The sequence below is a fragment of the Chrysemys picta genome, chromosome 1, assembly GCF_011386835.1.
Source record: "Chrysemys picta bellii isolate R12L10 chromosome 1, ASM1138683v2, whole genome shotgun sequence".
NCBI classification, from domain to species: domain Eukaryota; kingdom Metazoa; phylum Chordata; order Testudines; family Emydidae; genus Chrysemys; species Chrysemys picta.
The window spans coordinates 304,915,850-304,940,816 of NC_088791.1; the positions used below are offsets into that span (position 1 = coordinate 304,915,850).

General features: G+C 43.7%; 1 protein-coding gene across 12 annotated transcripts in view; it reads right to left on the reverse strand.

Moving 5' to 3' along the window:
* The window catches only part of NBEA (neurobeachin), an 823,962-nt gene that overhangs the window by 562,369 nt on the left and 236,626 nt on the right, over positions 1-24,967 (reverse strand). For all 12 annotated transcript variants that reach the window (XM_065581345.1, XM_065581343.1, XM_065581347.1 and 9 more), the window contains exons 14-15: positions 1,101-1,180; positions 94-156 (exon numbers count right to left, since the gene is read on the reverse strand). In XM_065581345.1, coding sequence (XP_065437417.1) covers positions 94-156; positions 1,101-1,180 — 143 coding nt within the window. The remainder of the gene's footprint in view (positions 1-93; positions 157-1,100; positions 1,181-24,967) is intronic.

The window sequence follows — 24,967 nt, forward strand, 5'->3', positions numbered from 1 at the left end:
TCAAAATCTTTTAGAAAAAATTCTTAATTGAATGCTTTCCATAAAGTTGGTACAATTGATTGCAGTAAAAGATAAGTAATTATAGAAACCTACCTCATGCATTGTTAATAAGTAATTTAATATACTCTGCAGCTCATCTTCCTTGACTCCTCTATCCTAAAAAAGAATGGATATTTCTTCATAGAGAGCTTAAATTCTTCACACTCCGCCTAAGAAAACTTTTCACTACAAAGTCTCTCTAAAATTGGATACCATTAAAAACTAACAACACCTAGAATTATCTTATGAATGAAGTACCAGCTAAAGTCAAAGGGCTAAATTATCTCCTCCACTCTACCCATATACCACTTGGACAGTGCAAAAGAGTGTCCCCTGTCCCCACTGTACGGGATTTGTAGTGTGTGTGTGTGGGGGGGGGGGGGGGGGGGAGTCTGCAGTGGACAAAGCTAGCATTGCCAACTACAGCCCATTCCCACAGTTCCCAAATAAAGGGGCATATCTGAAGAAAGAAAGAATGAGAGAAGAGGTATGGGCAGAACACACTGAACCTTGCACCCTGGTTATTCTCAAATGACAGATGATCCACTGCTTACAATGTGTCGTCTGGGACACATAAGTGCAGCTCAAAGACTACTCTAAACTGCACCAGGGCCAGACAGAATCAAGAAGTTGTAAGTAACTTCCTGACTGACCTCTCCCCTTCTTGTACCAATTAGATCTCTACCACAGTGCCCCAGAGTAGAGAATCTGGCCCAAATGCTTTAAAGGACTCTATAGAGCAGGTTAGGAGTCTGTACCTTTTTGGTCTAAAAATCAATGTGTTGAAACAGATATAAAAGCAATGTAGTATGACTGATATGAAATATCCTAAAAGTTAATTCATTGTAGGTGTGGGTTGTTTTGTTTTGTTTTGGGGGAATGGGGGGGTTAAGAAGTATTATTGGCACAGACCAATTCATAATATTAATAAGGTTTAGACAAAATAATTGCCAGGAATTATGTATCTAGTGCTTCATTAGAAACTACTCAATATCTACCTTGGGCCTTCAAGTTTGTTACATTTATCAAATTGCTAACACTCTCAAATAAGATTATTTTACCTTCAATATAAGCTGTTTCAAAAACAGAAGCATAAATGCCCGTAGTGATATGATTTCTTTCTGTGATGGCCGAGGACCTTCTGGGAGAAACAAAAAACACCACCTTTTAAATGTACTATATGTACCTGCTCTTTGTGACAGCAGCATTTTCGAGGGATTGCAGTAGATTGAGTACTGTGCTAACTACACGAAAGTTAGCATCTGCAAATAACACAAACTTTTCAGAATTATATTATGTAGAACCAAAATTCCTGATGTGATAATGTTTCCTTTTCAATGAAACACTAATCACAGTTTTTACAGAGACACAGAAACATCAAATGTTAGGCAATGAAAATCTAATATGGGCTAACAATAACTAAGCCATTAAAGTTATACCAGTTGGACGGAACACTATACAGAAGGTTTTTTTGTTTATGTTTTTTAATTCTAACCTGATTGTGGCATTACTTGCATGAAAGACTAATCCTATATAATCAAAGAGAAATTGCCAGTTCAATAAAATAATAGACCCATGCCTGCTAAAAATACATTGTCTACAATAGTTTATAACCAGTATTTCTCCATTCAAACAAGAGTTCTTAATAAACAGACTATAAAAAAAAAAAAACTAAAAAAGTCAATGGAAGTTAACAATAAGATGCAATAAACATCACTGTCTATTCATTTGTCCTTTTTTCTTTTTGATTCCCCATTCATCTCCTATACTAGTATATTGTATGTTAAATTAGAAAACTCTCTTGCATCTTTCCCACCTTTTTGGTGATGCCTAGCACACAATTTGTGAGGTATAAATAAAATAGCCTAGCTTACTTTTTCAGGAAAAATTTAACTTGCACAAAATAACATTCTTTATTTCAGTGGCTATATTTCTGTCCCATTTCATGGATGAAACATTATTAGGAACCACTGTGAAGCACATTTTCTAGTCTCTGAGGTCTTTGTCTGAAATATAGTCTCTGCCTTACACAGGGTATTTGAAGATATGGCCATTGTTATTAGATCCAACACAAAAGAAGCAGTCTTTTATATAGAGAAAAATATTTTTATACACGTGACCTCTTCCCACATAAAATGCAGAGATGAATTTGGATTTCAAGGTAGTAGCCTGCAACTACATCTACTGACGCATGAATTATTATAGTGATACTGTGCTCCCAGCCAAAAGGTCCTACCATGCTATATTCTATGTGCTTGCATCATTGTGGTCAGAAAGCATATCCCTAATTACTTCAGATATACGCATCTCCTCATGTCGCTCCATGTCAACCCACATAAGTTCCACTGGCGGAGTAGTGTTAGTCTACTTCTCCCTACTGTGGAAGCAGTATTTTCTCCAAAGTCTAGACTAAGGCACTGAACCTAATCCTGAGAGATTATAATGAAAGAACCTCAAAACAAAACTTAAATCATGGGAGATAGCCAAGGATGTGATACTGATGAGAAGAAAAAGACAGGAAAGATTTCTAGGAGAAACAAATTTTAAGGAGTCATTTGCAGGAAGGTATCCCAAACTAACAGGTACTAGGAACCTAATCATAGAAAGGTTAGCTTCATATCAATGTTCCAATACTCGTTAATATATCTAGAGATGTGAGTGAGTCATTCAATGTTTTAGCAGATGATGATCAAAACTCTGTTTGCTGTCTGGTTATAGTCCAAACACTGAAAAAACATATTCCCTCCTTCCACAGTTTACTACTACTTATTATTGGTATTCTGGTTGCCTAGAGCCTAAGGCTCTGTAGTAGGCACCATACAAACAGAACAGAAACAGTTCCTGTCCAAAACAGATTGGGACAAAGTCAGACTAGGCAACTGCAAGAGAGTGGTCCTGTTTGATTCCAGGAAGTGGACGAGTGCAAGCCTGCCCGTAGCTAACGGCTCCTCCCCCAGCCTAAGGAGGGGGAGCTCCTGACCCTGGGACTCAAATAAATACAGGACAACAAAAGAGAAAACAAGGACAGGTGTGAAGGTCAAAGGGTCAAAAGTATGGAATTTGAATGGGACACCGAGCAGAGAACTCTGGACTACACCCACTGCTCCTCAAAGGTGTCAAGGAAGCCAGCAGAACCCAGAGGAACTCTGCCCGGATACATGAATGGAGAGAGGAATGGAAATAGGCCCCACAGAGCACGCCCTCGGCCAACATGCTCTTCCAGGTGTTATGAATGACCACTTTGGCCATCATTAGGAGGAGGTTGACGAGGAGGTCTCACAATTTCATGGGGTCATGGATGGGGTGTGCATAAAATAGAAGGTTGGGGGAGAAGTGCTGCCAGAACTGCAAATGCAAGTCCAGGAGGAGCCGGAAAAGGGGCAGCAACCAGACGCACTCAAGGCAGACGTATGCCTGGGTCTCCCTCACGCAGCAAAAGGAACAGGCATCAGGTATAGAGGTGAATCGCAACAGGTATATGCCTGTGCTCACAGCTCCACGAGGGAGGCACCAACTGGAATACAGACTGGCCCACCGGGGTTCCTTACCTTCAACAGATGGCAATAGGTCCCGCCACTTAGTATTGGGGTGGGACACGAGGGTGAGGAAATGGAGAGTATGGAGCATGAGTGTGTACGTATGTGCCCTTGGCATGGTTTGAAAGCGAACTGACTGCAGATCGCACAGCCGGCTCCAGGTATGATGGCTGGGGGGAAGGGCTCACGGGTAGGGGTGCAAGAGAGTGGTGGAAGGCAGATATGTTAGCCTTAGAATGATAAAGGCCCTTTTTCCTAAAAGCTGGAAAGAGGTTACACCTCAGGACAAATAGGGACATCTGAACCCAATAAAGGGCTGCCTGAGACCTTTAAAAACCCTTGCTTTGGCCAGAGAAGGGGAGGAGAGACAAGCTGCTGCAGGGCTAGTGGCAGCAGGAATATAGGCTTCTCTGGGGTGAGAGGCAGTTCTCCTCCCGATAGGGGAAACAACCAAAACTGAGTGCCCTGTTTAGGGGAAGGACCGACACCTCAGCTAACAACAGGTCAACAACACTGCACCCCCATGCCCAGCGAGGGGACAGGGAAAATGTCCCCCTTTGTTTTGTGTTTGAAAATTGGTTTCTTTTTGTTTGCTGGAGGAGCACTCCTTGTGCCTGCCCTGAGGCCTACCTTGAAAATACTGACAAGAGAACAACAGAGGAGGAAGACACCCACTGTACAGAGTGGGGCTGATTTACGACAGCTCCCAGCACTGCCAGAGCGGGAAATGCTAGGAGGTGTCTTGCCACAAGATGATCGCAATCTAAATTTAAAACAAGAAGACTCAACAGGTGGATAAAACAAACAGATGGGAGGAGCACAAGGAAACAGTAAGATAGTTTTGAACAGCAGAATAAGCAATGATCACAGCAGTTACAGCACACCAGCTGCTTAATACTAGACTGGGTACAACAATACTGGAAAGTAGGGAAGCTAAGTAAATTGGATTCTGCTGCTGTAAATTTGCCACTTTTATGAGTCTCATTTGGCTTTGATGCTAGTAGAGCGACTAACGCAGACACAGCCTTATTTTCTGGAATGTAGTACTGCCATCCCCAGAGTTCAAAAATAATAAATCAGACCTCAAAGACTATGAGGTAACAAAAACAAACTACCACCATCATCTCAATTTTTGAGCCAAAGGTTAAATCATAGATTTCTGATTTTTTTAAAAATCATCCTCTCTGTCTCCAATGTGAGAGACACAATTACAGTGTTGTCTTCTTTCACAAGTTTATCAAGAGTAATCCAATTCTGGCCCCTGCTGCGGGACCTCTCATTAGAAGACCCAAACAAAACCAGGGTCCTATTGTGCTAGACCCTGTAGAACACACAGCAAGAGATAGTCCCTGCCTGAAAGAACATACAATCTAGTGCAAAGCATGGTGATGAATTTGTCACGTGGGAGCTGGCACTAGGACCAGGCAACTCAAATCGTTTAGTGGTATGAAACGTCCATTAGATGGGAGTAACTGTTAATCTCTGCAGAGCTGAACCTGATTCAAACTAGTGAACTACAGGTGAAAAGCTTTATATCTCATTAGCAATGTCCTGAGGCCAGAAAGTGCCCAGTAAATGCTAACACCACACTTTAGAGAATGAGGCTTGCTTTCTGGTAAGATAAGCTTATTAAATCACATGCTAACCTTTTTGGAGCTTACACAGGCAGGTTCTTCCCTTCTCTGGAGATAGGCAAAATTTCTCCCTTACATTGCACTCAGTCTCAAACACACTCTATAATAAATTGCCACCTCCTGCTCTTAAAGGGAGAGCTCCCCTTACCCAAAATATAAACACTAAAAACACAACAAGAAAAATATTAGCACAACACCCAAATTCACTTCTAAATACTTTTTGCAATATGAAATCATTCCAACAATTACTTCAGGCTCCTCACATTAACTTTTATGCATCTGTGTGTATATATTTTTTCATCCCCACATGGGTCACCAGCAGGGTTTGATAAACAGCCTTCGGATCCACTGCACAGACCTCTTCTACTTCAGCAATATAGGAGTAATTGATTGTAAGTGGGACAGCATGTGTATGGAGGAGTATGTAGAGGGAGATAGAACACATACTTTGTTAGCATACTACATAAGTATTTGTGAGACGGCAGAATGCTTGGCATCAGGATTCTGAGCTTCTATTCCTGGATCTGGGATCACAATGTGATCTATTGGCTATAAGCAGCATAACCAAATATAACAACCCCTCTGTTTGGGTCTTCTGCTAGGAATGCACATGGGGCCTCCGGATTTAAAAAGCATGAGCCTCAGGCTAATAAACTAGACTTTTTAGCATTGAAGCAATAGCAGAATCATTAATTCTTAACACGTGGCCTCTCCACCACAGGTGACAGAACCAGAGGGGGTTAGTGTGGGTCTCAGAAACACCTAATTTAATTTTTTTCTGTAAGATTATGTGACAAAGTGGATCAGACCTGGGTTCATCAGATTGAAGACATGGGTTCAATTACCAGAAATGCCAGAACAGATGTTATGCAAGTTGCTCATCTGTGAAATGGGTGAATGATAGTAATTCTCTCCTCTCCCCCCCCGCATCTCTTATTCCCCAAGGTAACAGTATGACATTTTGGGTTCACAATAAGGGTTGTGAACGGCCCATTAACAGCAAAAGAGGTGGATGAGAGTTCACGGTTTATAAACTTGTACATTCCTCTAGATTACAAAGCACCAGTAGGGAAAAGTCTTTCTCTGATTTTGTTTCTCGTAAGTCATGGGAAGACTAGAGCTTTTCATCTAACGGCTTGAAGCAGGAGCCAAAATCATGTTACTTATTATAAATTTGTGAGAGTTAGTAACACTGAGAATAAAAGAGGTGGCCTGTCCTCAGAAATGAGACTTTTTTCTTAACTTGCGAATATTATTCTCTTCCCCCCTTTTTCTAGTTTCTCTCACTTCTTGCTGTGGTGGACAGACGTCAATTATTACAAGTTATTTTTAATATTGGGTAGATATGAACTTGAATTTTAATGAATATTACTACATAGTTACCAGCATGTTATAGCCAGTATGCTTGAATATAAAAATACATATTATGTTTAGCTAGTTATGTTACAAATTGTATAAGCTAATCAAAGAAATTCGGGGGGGGGGGGGGTGTTTGTCTCTCACGGAAAAGCACATGTTAGGAAGACAACCCCTCCTTAGCCAGAAAACCTTGTTTATAAACACCCTAAGGGTATGTCTACACTACGAAATTAGTTCCAATTTATAGAAGCCGGTTTTATTGAAATCGGTTGTATACAGCCGATTGTGTGTGTCCACACATAAAATGCTCTAGGTGCTCTAGTCGGCGGACCGCGTCCACAGTACGAGGCTAGCGTCGACTTCCGGAGCATTGCACTATGGGTAGCTATCCGACAGCTATCCCACAGTTCCCGCAGTCTCCGCCGCCCCCTTGGAATTCTGGGTTGAGATCCCAATGCCCGGATGATGCAAAACAGTGTCGCGGGCGGTTCTGGGTACATGTCGACAGGCCCCTCCCCCCCGTCACAGCAACGGCAGACAATAGATTCGCGCCTTTTTACCTGGGTTACCTGTGCAGACAACATACCACGGCAAGCATGGAGCCCGCTCAGCTCAGCTGAGCTCACCGTCACCATATGTCCTCTGGGTGCCGGCAGACGTGGGACTGCATTGCTACACAGCAGCAGCTGCTAACTGCCTTTTGGCGGTAGACGGTGTAGCATGAGTGATAGCCGTGGGGCTGGCAGCCGTAGGGCTCCATTGCACCAGCCTCTTGCCCTTTGGTAGGCGATGGTATATTATGATTGGTACCCATCGTCGTCGTACTGGAGTGGCTGTCAATCATGGCCACCTGGGCAGACATGTTTCGATGATGATGGCTACCAATCGTAATATACTATTTTCTGCCAATTGCCCAGTATTGTCTGCTAAGCACCCAGAAGAGGCCGAGGGCGATGCTGGGTGCTGGCGGACGTGGGGCTGGCAGACGTGGGGCTGCATTGCTACACAGCAGCAGCCCCTTGCCTTTTGGCAGACGATGGTATATTATGACTGGTATCCGTCGTTGTCATACTGGAGAGGCTATCACTCATGCTGCACCGTCGGCTGCCAGCTTAAGATGTAAAAAATAGATTTGTTCTGTATTCATTTGCTTCCCCTTCCTCCGTGAAATCAACGGCCTGCTAAGCCCAGGGTTTTCAGTTTAATCTTTGGGGGGACCATTCTGTGTGACAGTTGTTTGTGTTTCTCCCTGTTCCTGTACCTGTACGCCATGTCGTCACTCGGCCCTCCCTCCTTCTCCTGGTCCATCAGATACTACTTTCGCGCCTTTTTTCTGACCAGGCGCCATAGCTAGCACTGGGATCATGGAGCCCGCTCAGATCACCGTGGCAATTATGAGCACTATGAACACCACGCGCATTGTCCTGGAGTATATGCAGAGCCAGGACATGCCAAGGCGAAACCCGGACCAGCCGAGGAGGCGATTGCAGCACGGCGACGAGAGTGATGAGGAAATTGACATGGACATAGACCTCTCACAAAGCACAGGCCCCAGCAATGTGGAAATCATGGTGTCACTGGGGCAGGTTCATGCCGTGGAACGCCGATTCTGGGCCCGGGAAACAAGCACAGACTGGTGGGACCGCATCGTGCTGCAGGTATGGGACGATTCCCAGTGGCTGCGAAACTTTCGCATGCGTAAGGGCACTTTCATGGAACTTTGTGACTTGCTTTCCCCTGCCCTGAAACGCCAGGATACCAGGATGAGAGCAGCCCTCACAGTTGAGAAGCGAGTGGCGATAGCCCTGTGGAAGCTTGCAACGCCAGACAGCTACCGGTCAGTCGGGAATCAATTTGGAGTGGGCAAATCTACGGTGGGGGCTGCTGTGATCCAATTTGCCAGGGCAATGAAAGACCTGGTGATAGCAAGGGTAGTGACTCTGGGCAACGTGCAGTCAATAGTGGATGGTTTTGCTGAAATGGGATTCCCAAACTGTGGCGGGGCCATAGACGGAACCCATATCCCTATCTTGTCACGGGAGCACCAAGCCACCGACTACGTAAACCGCAAGGGGTACTTTTCAATGCTGCTGCAAGCCCTGGTGGATCACAAGGGACGTTTCACCAACATCAACGTGGGATGGCCGGGAAAGGTACATGATGCTCGCGTCTTCAGGAACTCTGCTTTGTTTCGAAAGCTGGAGGAAGGGACTTTCTTCCCGGACCAGAAAGTGACCGTTGGGGATGTTGAAATGCCTATCGTGATCCTTGGGGACCCAGCCTACCCCTTAATGCCATGGCTCATGAAGCCGTACACAGGCAGCCTGGACAGGAGTCAGGACCTGTTCAACTACAGGCTGGGCAAGTGCCGAATGGTGGTGGAATGTGCATTTGGACGTTTAAAAGCGCGCTGGCGCAGCTTACTGACTCGCTCAGACCTCAGCGAAAAGAATATCCCCATTGTTATTGCTGCTTGCTGTGCGCTCCACAATATCTGTGAGAGTAAGGGGGAGACCTTTATGGCGGGGTGGGAGGTTGAGGCAACTCGCCTGGCCACTGATTACGCGCAGCCAGACACCAGGGCGGTTAGAGGAGCACAGCAGGGCGAGGTGCGCATCAGAGAAGCTTTGAAAACGAGTTTTGTGACTGGCCAGGCTACTGTGTGAAACTTCTGTTTGTTTCTCCTTGATGAACCCTCCAAACCCCCCCCCCCCCGACCCGGTTCACTCTACTTCCCTGTAAACCAACCACCCCACCCCACCCTCCCCTCCTCAATTCGAGCACCGCTTGCAGAGGCAATAAAGTCATTGTTTTTTCACATTCATGCATTCTTTATTAGTTCCTCACAGAAGTAGGGGGATAATTGCCAAGGTAGCCTGGGATGGGTGGGGGAGGAGGGATGGAAAAGGACACACTGCATTTTAAAACTTTAACTCTTATTGAAGGCCAGCCTTCTGATGCTTGGGCGATCATCCGGGGTGGAGTGACTGGGTGGACGGAGGCCCCCCCACCGTGTTCTTGGGCATCTTGGTGAGGAGGCTATGGAACTTGGGGAGGAGGGCTGTTGGTTACACAGGGGCTGTAGCAGCGGTCTCTGCTCCTGCTGCCTTTCCTGCAACTCAACCATACGCTCGAGCATATCAGTTTGATGCTCCAGCAGACGGAGCATTGACTCTTGCTGTCTGTCTGCAAGCTGACGCCACCTATCGTCTTCAGCCCGCCACTTGCTCTGTTCATCCCGCGATTCAGCCCGCCACCTCTCCTCTCGTTCATATTGGGCTTTTCTCATCTCCGACATTGACTGTCTCCATGCATTCTGCTGTGCTCTATCAGCGTGGGAGGACATCTGCAGCTCCGTGAACATATCGTCCCTCGTCCTACGTTTTCTCTTTCTAATGTTCACGAGCCTCTGCGAAGGAGAAACATTTGCAGCTGGTAGAGGAGAAGGGAGAGGTGGTTAAAAAAGACACATTTTAGAGAACAATGGGTACACTCTTTCATTACAAGGTCGCATATTTCGGCTTGCAGGCAGCCATGGTAGGCCACAGTGTTTTGGCTTTTTTAACCTTCTTAACATGCGGGAAAGGTTGCAAACAGCAGCGCATTTCCCATATCAAGGATGAATTGGGTTGTCCATTTAAAATGGGTTTTCAATGTAAAAGGAGGGGCTGCGGTTTCCCGGTTAACATGCGGCACAAACACAAGTAAACCCCCCCCCACACACACACACACACGATTCTCTGGGATGATCACTTCACCCCTCCCCTCCACCGCGTGGTTAACAGCGGGGAACATTTCTGTTCAGAAGAGCAGGAATGGGCGCCTCTGAATGTCCCCTTAATAAAATCACCCCATTTCAACCAGGAGAGCTTTCTGGAGATGTCCCTGGAGGATTTCCGCTCCATCCCCATACACGTTAACAGACTTTTCCAGTAGATGTACTGGCCGCGATTGCCAGGGCAAATTAATCATTAAACACGCTTGCTTTTTTTTTTGTAATGTTTACAAATATTTACAAAGTTACACTCACCAGAGGTCTCCTGTGTGCCCTCTGGGTCTTGGGTGAGTTCGGGGGTTACTGGTTCCAGGTCCAGGGTCACAAACATATCCTGGCTGTTGGGGAAACCGGTTTCTCCGCTTCCTTGCTGCTGTGAGCTACCTACAGTACCTCCATCCTCATCTTCCTCGTTCCCCGAACCGTCTTCCCTGTGTGTTTCTCCAGTGAGAGAGTCATAGCACACGGTTGGGGTAGTGGTGGCTGCACCCCCTAGGATCGCATGCAGCTCCGCGTAGTAGCGGCAAGTTTGCAGCTCTGCCCCGGACCTTCCGTTTGCTTCTCTGGCTTTGTGGTAAGCTTGCCGTAGCTCCTTAATTTTCACGCGGCACTGCTGTGTGTCCCTGTTATGGCCTCGGTCCTTCATGGCCTTGGAGATCTTTTCTAATACTTTTCCATTTCTTTTACTGCTACGGAGTTCAGCTATCACTGTTTCATCTCCCCATATGGCGAGCAGATCTCGTACCTCCCGTTCGGTCCATGCTGGAGCTCTTTTGCGATCCTGGGACTCCATCACGGTTACCTGTGCTGATGAGCTCTGCGTGGTCACTTGTGCTCTCCACACTGAGCAAACAGGAAATGAAATTCAAACATTCGTGGGTCTTTTCCTGTCTACCTGGTCAGTGCATCTGAGTTGAGAGTGCTGTCCAGAGCGGTCACAATGAAGCACTGTGGGATAGCTCCCGGAGGCCAATAACGTCGAATTCTGTCCACACTACCCCAATTCCGACCCGCAAAGGCCGGTTTTATCGCTAATCCCCTCGTCGGAGGTGGTGTAAAGAAACCGGTTTAAAGGACCCTTTAAGTCGAAAGAAAGGGCTTCGTTGTGTGGACGTGTCCAGGCTTAATTCGGTTTAACGCTGCTAAAGTCGACCTAAACCCGTAGTGTAGACCAGGCCTTAGAGTATTTATACAAATCCAAAAGAGCTGTATTTTAAACTTTATCTTGGTTTAACGTTCTATGCCAATTTCTTTTATTTTATGTTTTGAAAAATGGATGTAAGCTTGTTTATTGTGACTGATGTTTTGTATAAAAATATTTGATAAGACTTTTAATTGTAAAGACTGCAACTGGTAAACAGAAGAAGGACTTCAAAGAGAAGCAACACTGAAGTCCTTATCAAAGCATAAAACGTAAGGGTAAAGTAGGCATTTAGGTTATTTCTTAAATGTTGAAATGGAAAGCACCTTTGTGAAATACATACTTACAAATATGTTAGGTAAGTACAGAGCTTCTAGTATCATTGCTATATACATGGTAAAATGCTTTACCTATCAACATGGAATCAAATGATCTTGCTAAACTAATTACAAATGTAAGAAGACATTTAAGTATAGAATATTTGTATTAATGGGAAAATTAATTAATTACTGGAAGCACTCAAGCAACTCGCTCACCCAACTCAGGAAGACAAGAAAAATAATTGCTTCAAAATTATTATAATGAATCAGCAACAACATTGAGAACTATTTAAGCTAAAGACTTTCTCAGAGTTATTTTAAAAGACTGTTCATATAAAAACTTTTACATAAAAGACCTTAAACGCAAAAAATAAGCTTACAAGAAGTGGAAGACTGGACAAATGACCAGGGAGGAGTATAAAAATATTGCTCAGGCATGCAGGAGTGAAATCAGGAAGGCCAAATCACACTTGGAGTTGCAGCTAGCAAGAGACGTTAAGAGTAACAAGAAGGGTTTCTTCAGGTATGTTAGCAACAAGAAGAAAGTCAAGGAAAGTGTGGGCCCCTTACTGAATGAGGGAGGCAACCTAGTAACAGAGGATGTGGAAAAAGCTAATGTACTCAACAATTTTTTTGCCTCTGTCTTCATGAACAAGGTCAGCTCCCAGACTGCTCCACTGGGCAGCACAGTATGGGGAGAAGGTGACCAGCCCTCTGTGGAGAAAGAAGTGGTTCGGGACTATTTAGAAAAACTGGACAAGCACAAGTCCATGGGGCCGGATGCGCTGCATCCGAGGGTGCTAAAGAAGTTGGCGGATGTGATTGCAAAGCCATTGGCCATTATCTTTGAAAACTCATGGCGATCGGGGGAGGTCCCGGATGACTGGAAAAAGGCTAATGTAGTGCCCATCTTTAAAAAAGGGAAAGAGGAGGATCCGGGGAACTACAGGCCAGTCAGACTCACCTCAGTCCCTGGAAAAATCATGGAGCAGGTCCTCAAGGAATCAATTCTGAAGCACTTAGAGGAGAGGAAAGTGATCAGGAACAATCAGCATGGATTCACCAAAGGCAAGTCATGCCTGACTAACCTAATTGCCTTCTATGAGGAGATAACTGACTCTGTGGATGAGGGGAAAGCAGTGGATGTGTTATTCCTTGACTTTAGCAAAGCTTTTGATACGGTCTCCCACAGTATTCTTGCCACCAAGTCAAAGAAGTATAGGCTGGATGAATGGATTATAAGGTGGATAGAAAGTTAGCTAGATCATCGGGCTCAATGGGTAGTGATCAACGGCTCCATGTCTAGTTGGCAGCCGGTTTCAAGCGGAGTGCCCCAGGGGTCAGTCCTGGGGCCGGTTTTGTTCAATATCTTCATTAATGATCTGGAGGATGGCGTGGACTGCACTCTCAGCAAGTTTGCAGATGACACTAAACTGGGAGGAGATACGCTGGAGGATAGGGACAGGATACAGAGGGACCTAGACAAATAGAGGCAACAAAAATGATTAGGGGGCTAGAGCACATGACTTATGAGGAGAGGCTGAGGGATTTGGGATTGTTTAGTTTGCAGAAGAGAAGAGTGAGGGGGGATTTGATAGCAGCCTTCAACTACCTGAAAGGGGGTTCCAAAGAGGATGGATCTAGACTGTTCTCAGTGATACCTCATGACAGAACAAGGAGTAATGGTCTCAAGTTGCAGTGGGGGAGGTTTAGGTTGGATATTAGGAAAAACTTTTTCACTAGGAGGGTGGTGAAGCACTGGAATGGGTTACCTAAGGAGGTGGTGAAATCTCCTTCCTTAGAGGTTTTTAAGGTCAGGCTTGACAAAGCCTCGTCTGGGATGATTTAGTTGGGAATTGGTCCTGCTTTGAGCAGGGGGTCGGAATAGATGACCTCCTGAGGTCCCTTCCAACCCTGATATTCTATGACCACTATCATTTTTTCTTTCCAGGTCATGTTAAGATTTTTAATTTAAACTGCAACATTCAGGGATTCACTGTTAATAAATCCTTCCCTTGATTTTGTTTTAAATATCCATATAACACATTTTGAAATGGTGCAACTTCAAATAAAAATGTAAATAGCAGAAACATACCACCGAGGTTACCTGGGCAACTTGAGGAATACTCAATTTGTAATACAATCATTAAAATGCACCATCCATCATAAAGAAATAGAAAGGAGTTAACTATCTTCTTTCCTACAATTTCCACAGAAAAATAATTTAAGAGGGAAGGAATATAACTGTTAGGAACCTTACTCTCAATTGCCTACTGCTAAATGTCTTTATACACTATGGCTATAAATATCCAACCTTGTGAAAATCTCCTGTCTTGACATTTTATCACATGAGATTTAACAGAACAGAGTATGATTATAGCAGAATGGCAGCTCTGCTGTAGTTTAAAGTTAAGACCAGATTTCTGTTTAAAGTTTGACTATTCTAAGTGCTCTAAGATCTGTAATGTTACTTGAATTGCCTTGAAATTTGGTGTGCTTCATGGGAGTACAGGGGAGGGGTTCCTGAGATGCGGTTTCCCCCACCCCAGCTTTTGTTAACCTATTCTGGCAATGCTTTTTTGCACAGAGGGAGAGATCAAACCAGGACTCAGATCATTGCACCAAAGTTTCCAAAGTTCAGGAGTTAACCCAACACAGTGCATGGCCCAATGTGCCCTTTGGGGAAAATCAAATTAAAATGTGGTTTGGAAAAAAGTTTGCTTCTCCAGTGATGCATGCATCAAGCAGTTCTAAGGCTCATGTCCCAGACAGATTACACTGGGCATGCATGGACAGGGGAGTTAACAGAACTTTTAGCCTCCAGCCAGTGTCAATTCAAGTGCCACCCAGGGCAGGAATCTGGAAAAATTCACACAACATATTGCTAAAATATGACTGGAAAGTGTTTTGTTTTTGTTGGGGTGGAGGAATGTAACCAAAAGTATTTTTGTTAAAAAAAAGTGAATGATTGCTGGCAGGTGAGGCAGGAGGAGGACGAGTGTGTGGAATAAGGTTGAGAGGCATGTGGGGTGGCATCGAGGGGGAGGGATAAATGATGATGGGTGGTAGGGGATATCAGAGGGGCTCAAGTGAAGGATAGAAGGAGGGACACTGGGGTTGCATTCAGCAAAGAGTTTCAACTGGGGGAAAAACTGCAAAAGAAAAAAATAGAACATTTGTAAAAAATGTTTTGAAAGGACATTTGAAACATTTAGAAGGTCCTGAATATTTGTTTTGTTTTACTGAGAATAAACAAAACAATTCAGCTTTTGTTCAAAGCGGTTATTTCCCCCCTACAGTTTTTGGTTCTGCCACTGAACAAAAAAAATCAATTATTCACTCAGCTCTACTCTTGAACTGCCATAGGAGAGAAACCCATCCATTATGATTGGTTGGTGGATTCTTGGTTAAGAACAGTTACAAAACACAACTTTAAATGGTAAAACTTACCATTTAAAGTATAAAACTGGATTTCCTTCCATGTTGTATTGCTAGTAAATAGTAAAAAAATCACTTTGTAGATCTGTCTCAATGTACAGTGTGCTGATGATGTGTGTTCCGAGGTGCTAAATTTCTAAAGTACCATATCCTTTTTTTTTTTAAAGTGTTGATTATTTGAGAAATTGAGCCTTAATTTCTACTGTACAAAATCCAAAGATGAGCATTGTTGCTTGAAATTACAAAGCAGTATCCAAGCAGCAGATCCAAAATATTTACAAAGCTACATAAACTAATCAACCTTTGAAATAATTCAAAGTGCTTGCAATTCCCATTTCAAGAGACGTATACAGAGATGACAAATATAGTTTCTGTATCGAGAGACTTCTTATATAAACTTACAAATACATTGGCTCTAGACAATATTCGTTTAACTAGAAGGTCACAAAACCACCCATATTTTGCTTCTTAAGACACTACACAGGAATAAAGCCTTAAAGCAGGTTTTGTCTGTCACTGATATTAAATCAAGCTATTGTACTAATATTAAAGAAAATGTATTTCCATACCTCCCCAAGTAATAATGTCCAGAAAACATTAAGCTTTGTAAATGTCTAAAAGAAATAGGTTTACAGTTTAATGAGACATTTCATGGTTCCAAAGATAAGTTATTTGAATGCACTGTAACATCCACAATGAATTTCTGAAATTGGCAAAATTTCCATTAAAATTTCCTCCGAATCTAAAAAGCCTTATGTCAAATTAGCTCAGAGCTTCAGTTGTCTCTGACAATGAAATGTCTTGTGTCATTTTCCCATACTGTGACATTTTTCAGTTTCTTACAGTAAAATTACTAGTCACAGACAACAGGCTTCCTTCTTTCAATACCAAATGCCACTTAAAATGTAGTGATGGTAACATTCAAGCACTGGAATTCTTATGATAAAAGTATTTTCATTTTATGAACCTTGCTTTGTATTTGTTATACAAAGCCACCCTCCCATTTCACTGAGCGGGAAACTTGATCAGACCCACAGTATGGTGGACAGCCCCAGAGATGGGGGGACCACATGTCTGGGAACATGGTGGGGGAGGGGCTCCCACTCCTTCAGAGATTCTCTGTCTCCCATTGGCCAGGCAAAGGGAGATGGGAGCTGATTGACCCCTCACTACTCCCCCCCCCCGCATTAAATTTAAACATCTATCCAGGCTTTTTAAGCCTCTTGCTACCTTTAGCTGCCTCACCCTCCTTCCCTGTAGTTGTAGTATAAGAGATGTGGTTTTTTCCTGTCCTTTTCCATGTGGGGGAGGGGAGAGATGATTCAGAAGTGTGAGAACTTATTTAAGCTGTTACAGATCTTAATGAGAAGGACTCAAATCCATCTTGGTCAGCAAGTTGGCAAAAATTGAAATGGCAACTACTATGATGCCCCTTTGTATAGCCCCACCCTCAGAACATGCTGGAGTGCTGAGGGGAGGGGTTAGAGAGGGATGCATGATTTGGTCTAACAAGCACTACTAGTAGAAGGGCTGCATTGTTCATTACCACCAATCACTCATGTTCCAAAAGTGGGAATATTCAGAAGACACTTAAAGAAGAAATAGAAGTGCCATCATATAGAACCGTACTGACTGTCTCCAGAAGGGTCATCAGAAAAAATGTAACCTCTAGATCCATAGCACAGACTTATACCACTTGAGCTAATGGAGTAACTAGTACAGAGGTGGGCAAGCTATGGCCCGCGGGACCTTCCTGCCCAGCCCCTGAGCTCCTGGCCCGGGAGGCTCACCCCTCCCCTGCTGTTCTTCACCCCCCCCCCCCGCAGGCTCAGCGTGCTGCGCTGCCGGCGCAATGCTCTGGGCGGCCGGGCAGCGCAGAAGCAGAGCCATGGCCTGACCCTGTGCTCTGTGCTGTACGGTGGCGTGGCCACCAGTTCTCCAGGCAGCGCAGCAAGGAGGCAGGGAGCAGGGGGGTTGGATAGAGGCCAGGGGAGTTCAGTGTGGTGGTCAGGGGGCGGGGGTGTTGATAGGGGTCGGGGCGGTCAGAGGGCAGGGTATGGTGGGGTGAATGGGTGCAGCGGTCCCGGGGGGCAGTCAGGAAGAAGGGAGGGTTGGATGGGGCAGCAGGGGGCAGTCAGGGGCAGGGGTTCCGGGGGCAGTCAGGGAGAAGGGGTGGGTGGATGGGGTGGGGGTTCCCGGGGACGGCATTCAGGAATGAGAGGGGGGGTTGGATGGGGTGGCGGGGTGCAGTCAGGGGTGGGGGTTCCAGGGGCAGTCAGGGGACAGGGAGTAGGGTGGGTGGACGGAGCAGGGGTCCTGGGGAGGGGGCATCAGGGAACAGGGGAGGTTCGATGGGGCAGGAGTCCCGGGCCATCAGGGGGCAAGAAGCAGGGGAGGGGGATGGAGGAGGTAGAGGGCGGGGGCCGGGTCACGCCTGGCTGTTTGTGGAGGTACAGCCTCTCATAACCGGCCCTCCATACAATTTCCGAATCCCAGTGCGGCCCTCAGGTCAAAAAGTTTGCCCACCTCTGAACTATTAGCAGTAGTAGGCTATTATCCTCTATGTGGACAAGCCACTGGAGAGGGTGGTGAAGTAAGTGTCCCTTAGTGTGAGAGGTACATTAGCCAACTGGTAGCACAGTGAAATAAGTGTTAACCATTTTCATAGTCTTTGATGAAACGTGCTGACCTTTGGTGAAGCCAGCCACAAATAGATGCAAGGATAATCTGAAAGATTTGGCCATGTCAATGCAATATTGAAGAGCTCTGGATACATCAAAGATTTGGAATGGGGCTTTAGGAAGAACACAAATAAGTTGCTTGGCTGGTTTAAGTGGAATTCAGAAACCATCTTGGGGGTGAATTTTGCATGAAGCCTCAATACCACTTTGTCCCTATGGAACAAGGTATGAAGGAGTTCCAGCATGAGTGCCTGAAGCTCATTCACTTCTCTGGCCAAGGTGATAGCCACCAGAAAGATCACTTGAAAATCAGATGGTGAACAAAGTACTCTGGGAAGAGCACGGATGGGTGGAGCTCCATAAGCTTCAAAAGGACAATGAGGTCCATCCTGAAGTAATTTCCGTAACCAATGAATAAACATGCATTAGGTCTTTAAGGAATTCAGATACCATTAGATGAGGGAAGACCAAGAGTGGCTATATCAATGGATGATATGGCTTCTAGATGGACTCTGAGTGAACTAAATGAAAGCCCAATATACTTTAACTGCAGCAAATGGTCCAGAATCCCCAGTATTGGAACCTGCCCCAGCTCTAGGCTGTGTTGGGCCACCCATATCAAGAACCTTTTCCATTTGGAGGAGTTTTCCTCCTGGGAAGCTTCTTGCTCTGTGACAAGATTTCCTTGATGGGTGAGTGGCCATCCCTTTCCATGGCACTCAACCAGTCAACATCCTGGCCCTCATTTTCAGCAACTTTGGGTCTGGATGGAATGCTTTATCTTGATTTTGTGACACCAGGTCTGGGTGGCCAGGGAGCCTGATCAGGGGTTGTGTGGACAACAGGCCACTCGGTCAGTAGGGAGCTGTGAAAATGAATTTGTCATGGTCTCATCTGACCTTGGCAATGATCCTGGGGATTAGCAGAATCCATGGGGGAAGTGTAAAGGTGGCCCTGATTCCCCTACAAAAGGAAAATGTCTGGCACAGATCCTGTGGCTCCTATCTCCTCTGGAATAGAAGCTTGGGCACTCAGCACTGTGCTTGGTAGCAAACAGGTCTATCATTTCCATTGATGGAATAGTGACCTGGTGATGGATTTCAGCAGTAACCACTCTGATTCTTGACAGATTGCCTGCTTAGGAAATTATGAAAATGTTCTTGGCTTCCAGAAGGTGAAGAGCTATCTGGATTATGCCATGCAGCTAGCAACAGCTCCATAGTTTGATTGCCTCCCTGAAGAGGGAGAAAAAGATGGCACTCCCTTGCTTATATGGCATATTGCTGAGGTACTGTTTGTCTGTATCTACTCTACAGAATGTTATAAGATCAGAAAGAATGCCTTGCATGTGAGCCTGAAGACTCTGAGCTCCAAGACTTTTATGTGCAGTTTCATGTCCTCTGGGATCCATTTTCCTGTATCTGCAGGGTGGTCCAGATGTGGTCCCCAGACTCATCTGTGACTTTTGCACTGGATGCCAATGGGGTCATGAATGACACTCCTTTTGAGCACTGTCTGGATGCAGCCATCAGGTCGGTACTGTGAGGGCAAAATACCAAATTAAAATAGTGCTCAATAGATGCTCTGTGGGGGAGTATACTTACCTGACCCAGAGTTGTAGGGACATTGGGCAAACTCTGGAAAGCAGCATCACATATGTACATTGGACATATGCCCTAACAACATGAGGCAAGTATGTACTGTTGTCGCTGGATGCAATACCATAGTGTTCAGTTATGACTGAAGTGCAAGCTATCTGTCCTGTGGTAAGACAGCCCTTGCTGTTGTGAAATTTATCCTGGCCCCGAGGAACTGTGATGGGGTAAGTGACTATTTCTTGTTTTTCATATAAACATATCATGAAGGCATAAGAATGGCCATACTGGGTCAGACCAGTGATCCATCTAGACCAGTATCCTGTCTGTTGACAATGCCAATGCCAGATCCTTCACAGGGAATAAACAGAACAGACAATTATCAAGTGATCAATACCATGCCATTTGGCAGTCAGAGGCTTGGGGACTCCCAGAGCATGAGGTAACAACCCTGATCATCTTGACTAACAGCTATTGGTGGACTCATTCTCCATGAACTTATTTAATCCTGTTTTGAACCTAGTTATACTTTTGGCCTTCACAACTTCACCTGGCAATGAGTTCTACAGGATGGCTGTGCATTGTGTGAAGACGTAATTCCTTCTGTTTGTTTTAATGCTGCTGCCTATTAATTTCCTTGGGTGACTCCTGGTTCTTGTGTTATGTGAAGGAGAAAATAACACTTCCTTATTCACTTTCTCCACAGCATCCATGATTTTATAGACCTCTGTCATATTCCCCCTCAGTCATCTTTTTTCCAAGATGAACATTCCAGGTCTTTTTAATCCCTCCTCATATGGAAGATGTTCCGTACCCCCTTAATCATTTTTGTTACCCTTCTCTGCATCTTTCCAATTTTAATATACCTTTTTGAGATGCGGTGACCAGAACTGCACACAGTATTCATGGTATGGGCATACCATGAATTTATATAGTAGCACTGTGATATGTACTGTCTTATTTTCTATCCCTTTCCTAATTGTTCCTAACATTGTTAGCTTTTTTGACTGCCATTGCACATTGAGGGCTGTTTTCAGAGAACTATCCACAATCTCTTTCTTTAGTTGTAACAGCTAATTTAGACCCCTATCATGTTGTATATATAGTTAGGATTGTTTTCCACTGTGCATTACTTTGAATTTATCAACATTGAATTTCTATTACTATTTTGTTCCCCAGTCATCCAGCTTTGAGAGACCCCTTTGTAATTCCTCACAGTCTGCTTTGGACTTAACTATCTTGACTAATTTTGTATCATCTGCAAGCTTTGTCACTGTTTACCTCTTTTTCCAGATCATTTATGAATACATTGAACAGCACTGGTCCATTGGAAACTCCCTTATTCAGCTCTTTCCACTGTGAAAACTGATCATTTGTTCCTACCCTTTGTTTCCTATCTTTTAACCACTTCCTGATCCATGAGAGGACCTTTCCTCTTATCCCATGACTGCTGACTTTGTTTAACAGCCTTTGGTGAGGGACCTTGTTGCTTTGTGAAAACACTGGATCACCTTTGTTCACATGTTTGTTGAACCCCCTCAAAGAATCTTAATAGATTTGGGAGGCATAATTTCCCTTTACAAAAGCCATGCTGACTCCTTCCCCCAAAATTGTGATAATCTAGGTGTCTGATAATTCTGTTCTTTCCTATAGTTTCATCTAATTTGCCAGGTACTGAAGTTAGGCTTAGTGGCCTGGAATTGCTGGGACCACCTCTGGAGCCTTTTAAAAAAAAAAAATTGGTATGATGTTAGCGATCTTTCAGTCATCTGGAACAGAGGCCAATTTTAGTGATAGTTTATATACCACAGTTAGTAGTTCTGCAATTTCATATCTGAATTCCTTCAGAAATCTTCGGTCAATACCATGTGGTCCTGGTGACTTATTACTGTTTAATTTATTTTCAAAACCTCCTGTACTGACTCCTCAATTTTGGACAGTTCCTCAGGTTTATCACCTAAAAAGAATGGCTCGGGGTGGGAATCTCCCATCTTCTGCATTGGAGACTGTTGCAAAGAATTCATTTAGTTTCTCTGCAATGGTCTTGTCTTCCTGACTGCTGAGCTTTTGACACAATGAGAATATGGAATATTTTTTTAAAGAAGTGAGCTACGTTGTCTCTCTTTAAATTTTTAAACTTTTAAATAACTGTATAATAGCCAGTGAGTAAATTTTTGCTTAAAACTATATACTAAAATACACTTTGATTAAAATTTGGTGAGTCAGAGAAGCGTGATAAAAACACAAAGAAAGAATGCTACAATTCAAGAGCTGTTGTTATAGGAATTATCTTCTGCCTTTACTGTAAGTATTCCTCTGAGACATAAATCCAAGACTACAAAATGATTTTTTAAAAGAAAATCATTAAAACAATTACACTAGTCTACAATTTTTGAGAAGTCGTCTGCTTCAGAGATAAAATATGCTATTTAATATGTATTTTGATGTGCTGAATTCAAATATGACAATTAAAACAACTGATTGGCTACTGTTTCTAAGATATTTACGTTTTTACATTTTATGTCTCTGTATATTGTGTAGATAGTAGAGTTTTAATCATAAATTATAAACCTAGGTCTTTTCATGTGTTTATGGTTGCGTTACATGGTAATATTTCACCTGTCCTGTTTATGTAACACTTTAAAAATCAGCAAAAGGGTTATATAAATAAAATGTATTATGAAACAAAAGGCAAAAAACTATTATGTACATAGTTTAGTCCTATTCAGTGTCTACTCGGCGCTTCTTGGCTTGTCTCTTGTATTCATTAAATGGAACATCTCCTGTCACTGTCCAGCAATAGTCTGCAAGCATTGATGGGCTCCATTTGCCCTGATAGTGTTTCTCCATTGTTGCAATGTCCTGGTGAAATCGCTCGCCGTGCTCGTTGCTCACTGCTCCGCAGTTCGGTGGACAAAAAATCTAGATGACAGTGCAAAAAATGTATATTTAGTGACATGTTGCAACCAAGGCTTTTGTATGCCTTGAGGAGGTTTTCCACCAACAACCTGTAGTTGTCTGCTTTGTTGTTTCCGAGAAAATTTATTGCCACTAACTGGAAGGCTTTCCATGCCGTCTTTTCCTTGCCACACAATGCATGGTCAAATGCATCATCTCGAAGAAGTTCACGAATCTGAGGACCAACAAAGACACCTTCCTTTAGCTTAGCTTCACTTAACCTTGGAAATTTTCCACGGAGGTACTTGAAAGCTGCGTGTTTTGTCACTGGCCTTGACAAAGTTCTTCATTAGACCCAGCTTGATGTGTAAAGATGGTAACAAAATCTTCCTTGATAAAACAAGTGGTGGATGCTGAACACTTTTCCTCCCAGGCTCCAATGACTGTCGGAGTGGCCAATCTTTCTTGATGTAGTGGGAATCTCTTGCACGACTATCCCATTTGCAGAGAAAACAGCAGTACTTTGTGTATCCAGTCTGCAGACCAAGCAAGAGAGCAACAACCTTCAAATCGCCACAAAGCTGCCACTGATGTTGGTCATAGTTTATGCACCTCAAAAGTTGTTTCATGCTGTCATAGGTTTCCTTCATATGGACTGCATGACCAACTGGAATTGATGGCAAAACATTGCCATTATGCAGTAAAACAGCTTTAAGACTCATCTTCGATGAATCAATGAACAGTCTCCACTCATCTGGATCGTGAACGATGTTGAGGGCTGCCATCACACCATCGATGTTGTTGCAGGCTACAAGATCACCTTCCACGAAGAAGAATAGGACAAGATCCTTTTGACGGTCACGGAACATGGAAACCCTAACATCACCTGCCAGGAGATTCCACTGCTGGAGTCTGGAGCCCAACAGCTCTGCCTTACTCTTGGGTAGTTCCAAATCCCTGACAAGGTCATTCAGTTCACCTTGTGTTATGAGGTGTGGTTCAGAGGAGGAGGATGGGAGAAAATGTGGGTCCTGTAACATTGATGGTTCAGGACCAGAAGTTTCATCCTCTTCCTCATCTGACTTAAGTGAGAATGATTCTGGTGCATCAGGAACTGGCAGTCCTTCTCCGTGGGGGTACTGGGCATATAGCTGATGGAATGTTTGGATAATGCAGAGTCCACTTTTTCTTCTTTGACACACCTTTCCCAACTGGAGGCACCATGCAGAAGTAACAATTGCTGGTATGATCTGTTAGCTCTCTCCAAATCATCGGCACTGCAAAAGGCATAGATTTCCTTTTCCTGTTCAACCACTGGCAAAGATTTGTTGCACAAGTGTTGCAGCATATGTGTGGGGCCCACCTCTTGTCCTGATCTCCAATTTTGCAGCCAAAATAAAGGTGATAGGCTTTCTTAACCATAGTGGTTATACTGCGCTTTTGTGATGCAAAAGTCACTTCACCACAAACATGGCAGAAGTTATCTGCACTGTTCACACAAGTACGAGGCATCTCTGCTCACTTTGGCTAAACAGAAATGTGTCCCTTTGCAAAATCAAACACTGACAAATAAGAGAGCACGACACTGTATGATTTCTAGAGCTGATATAGGGCAATTTGTTCAGCAGAGTGATGTAAGCTTCGTTATGATTGCATCATCCATGACTTCTAGGAATAACATGATGCAATTCATATCATGTATGACGCAATACCAGCTTCAGATTGCATCATTTATTGTTTTGCCTAAAAAGCAAGTACTGTCCAAACCCAGTCATAGATTTATTCATAGATCCAGTCAAAGATGTATTTTAGTCATTTCTGGTTTAAATTGAGATCCTTTCCCTTTATAAAGTATCAGAGGGGTAGCCGTGTTAGTCTGAATCTGTAAAAAGCAACAGAGGGTCCTGTGGCACCTTTGAGACTAACAGAAGTATTGGGAGCAAGCATCTGAAGAAGTGAGGTTCTTACCCACGAAAGCTTATGCTCCCAATACTTCTGTTAGTCTCAAAGGTGCCACAGGACCCTCTGTTGCTTCCCTTTATAACTCACTTATCCTCCACCATTCCCAAGTCAAGGGTCGTATATACTGACCCAATAGCATATCTTGAAAACTAGAGCCAATCAACAATTTTAAGCATCATTTTTGTTCTCAGTGACCCAGAATTAGTACAGTTTGACTACATTTATTTCAGAAGCATTTTGGCTGTAGAGCAGTGTTATTAAAGCATTTGTTAAACTTTAACACAATGCCTTAAAAGGACTGGATAAATGGAATAGCTAATATGGACTGAAGCAATTCAAGTGCAAAAAATTAATCAGATCCATCCAAGTATTTCTATATGTTTTCAAAATTGTGATCAGTTAAGCAATTTTTAAAACTGTAAATAAAATTGAAAATTTAGAAATTCTTGCATTCCTTTTCAGTATTTCATAAGCTATTTGAAGCATGACACTATCAATTTTTTAATTTTAAACTGAAAATTAGGTATACTTACTCTTCTAAGGTCTCTTATAAAACTGCCAACATATTCATTAGCAGACAGGCTTTAAA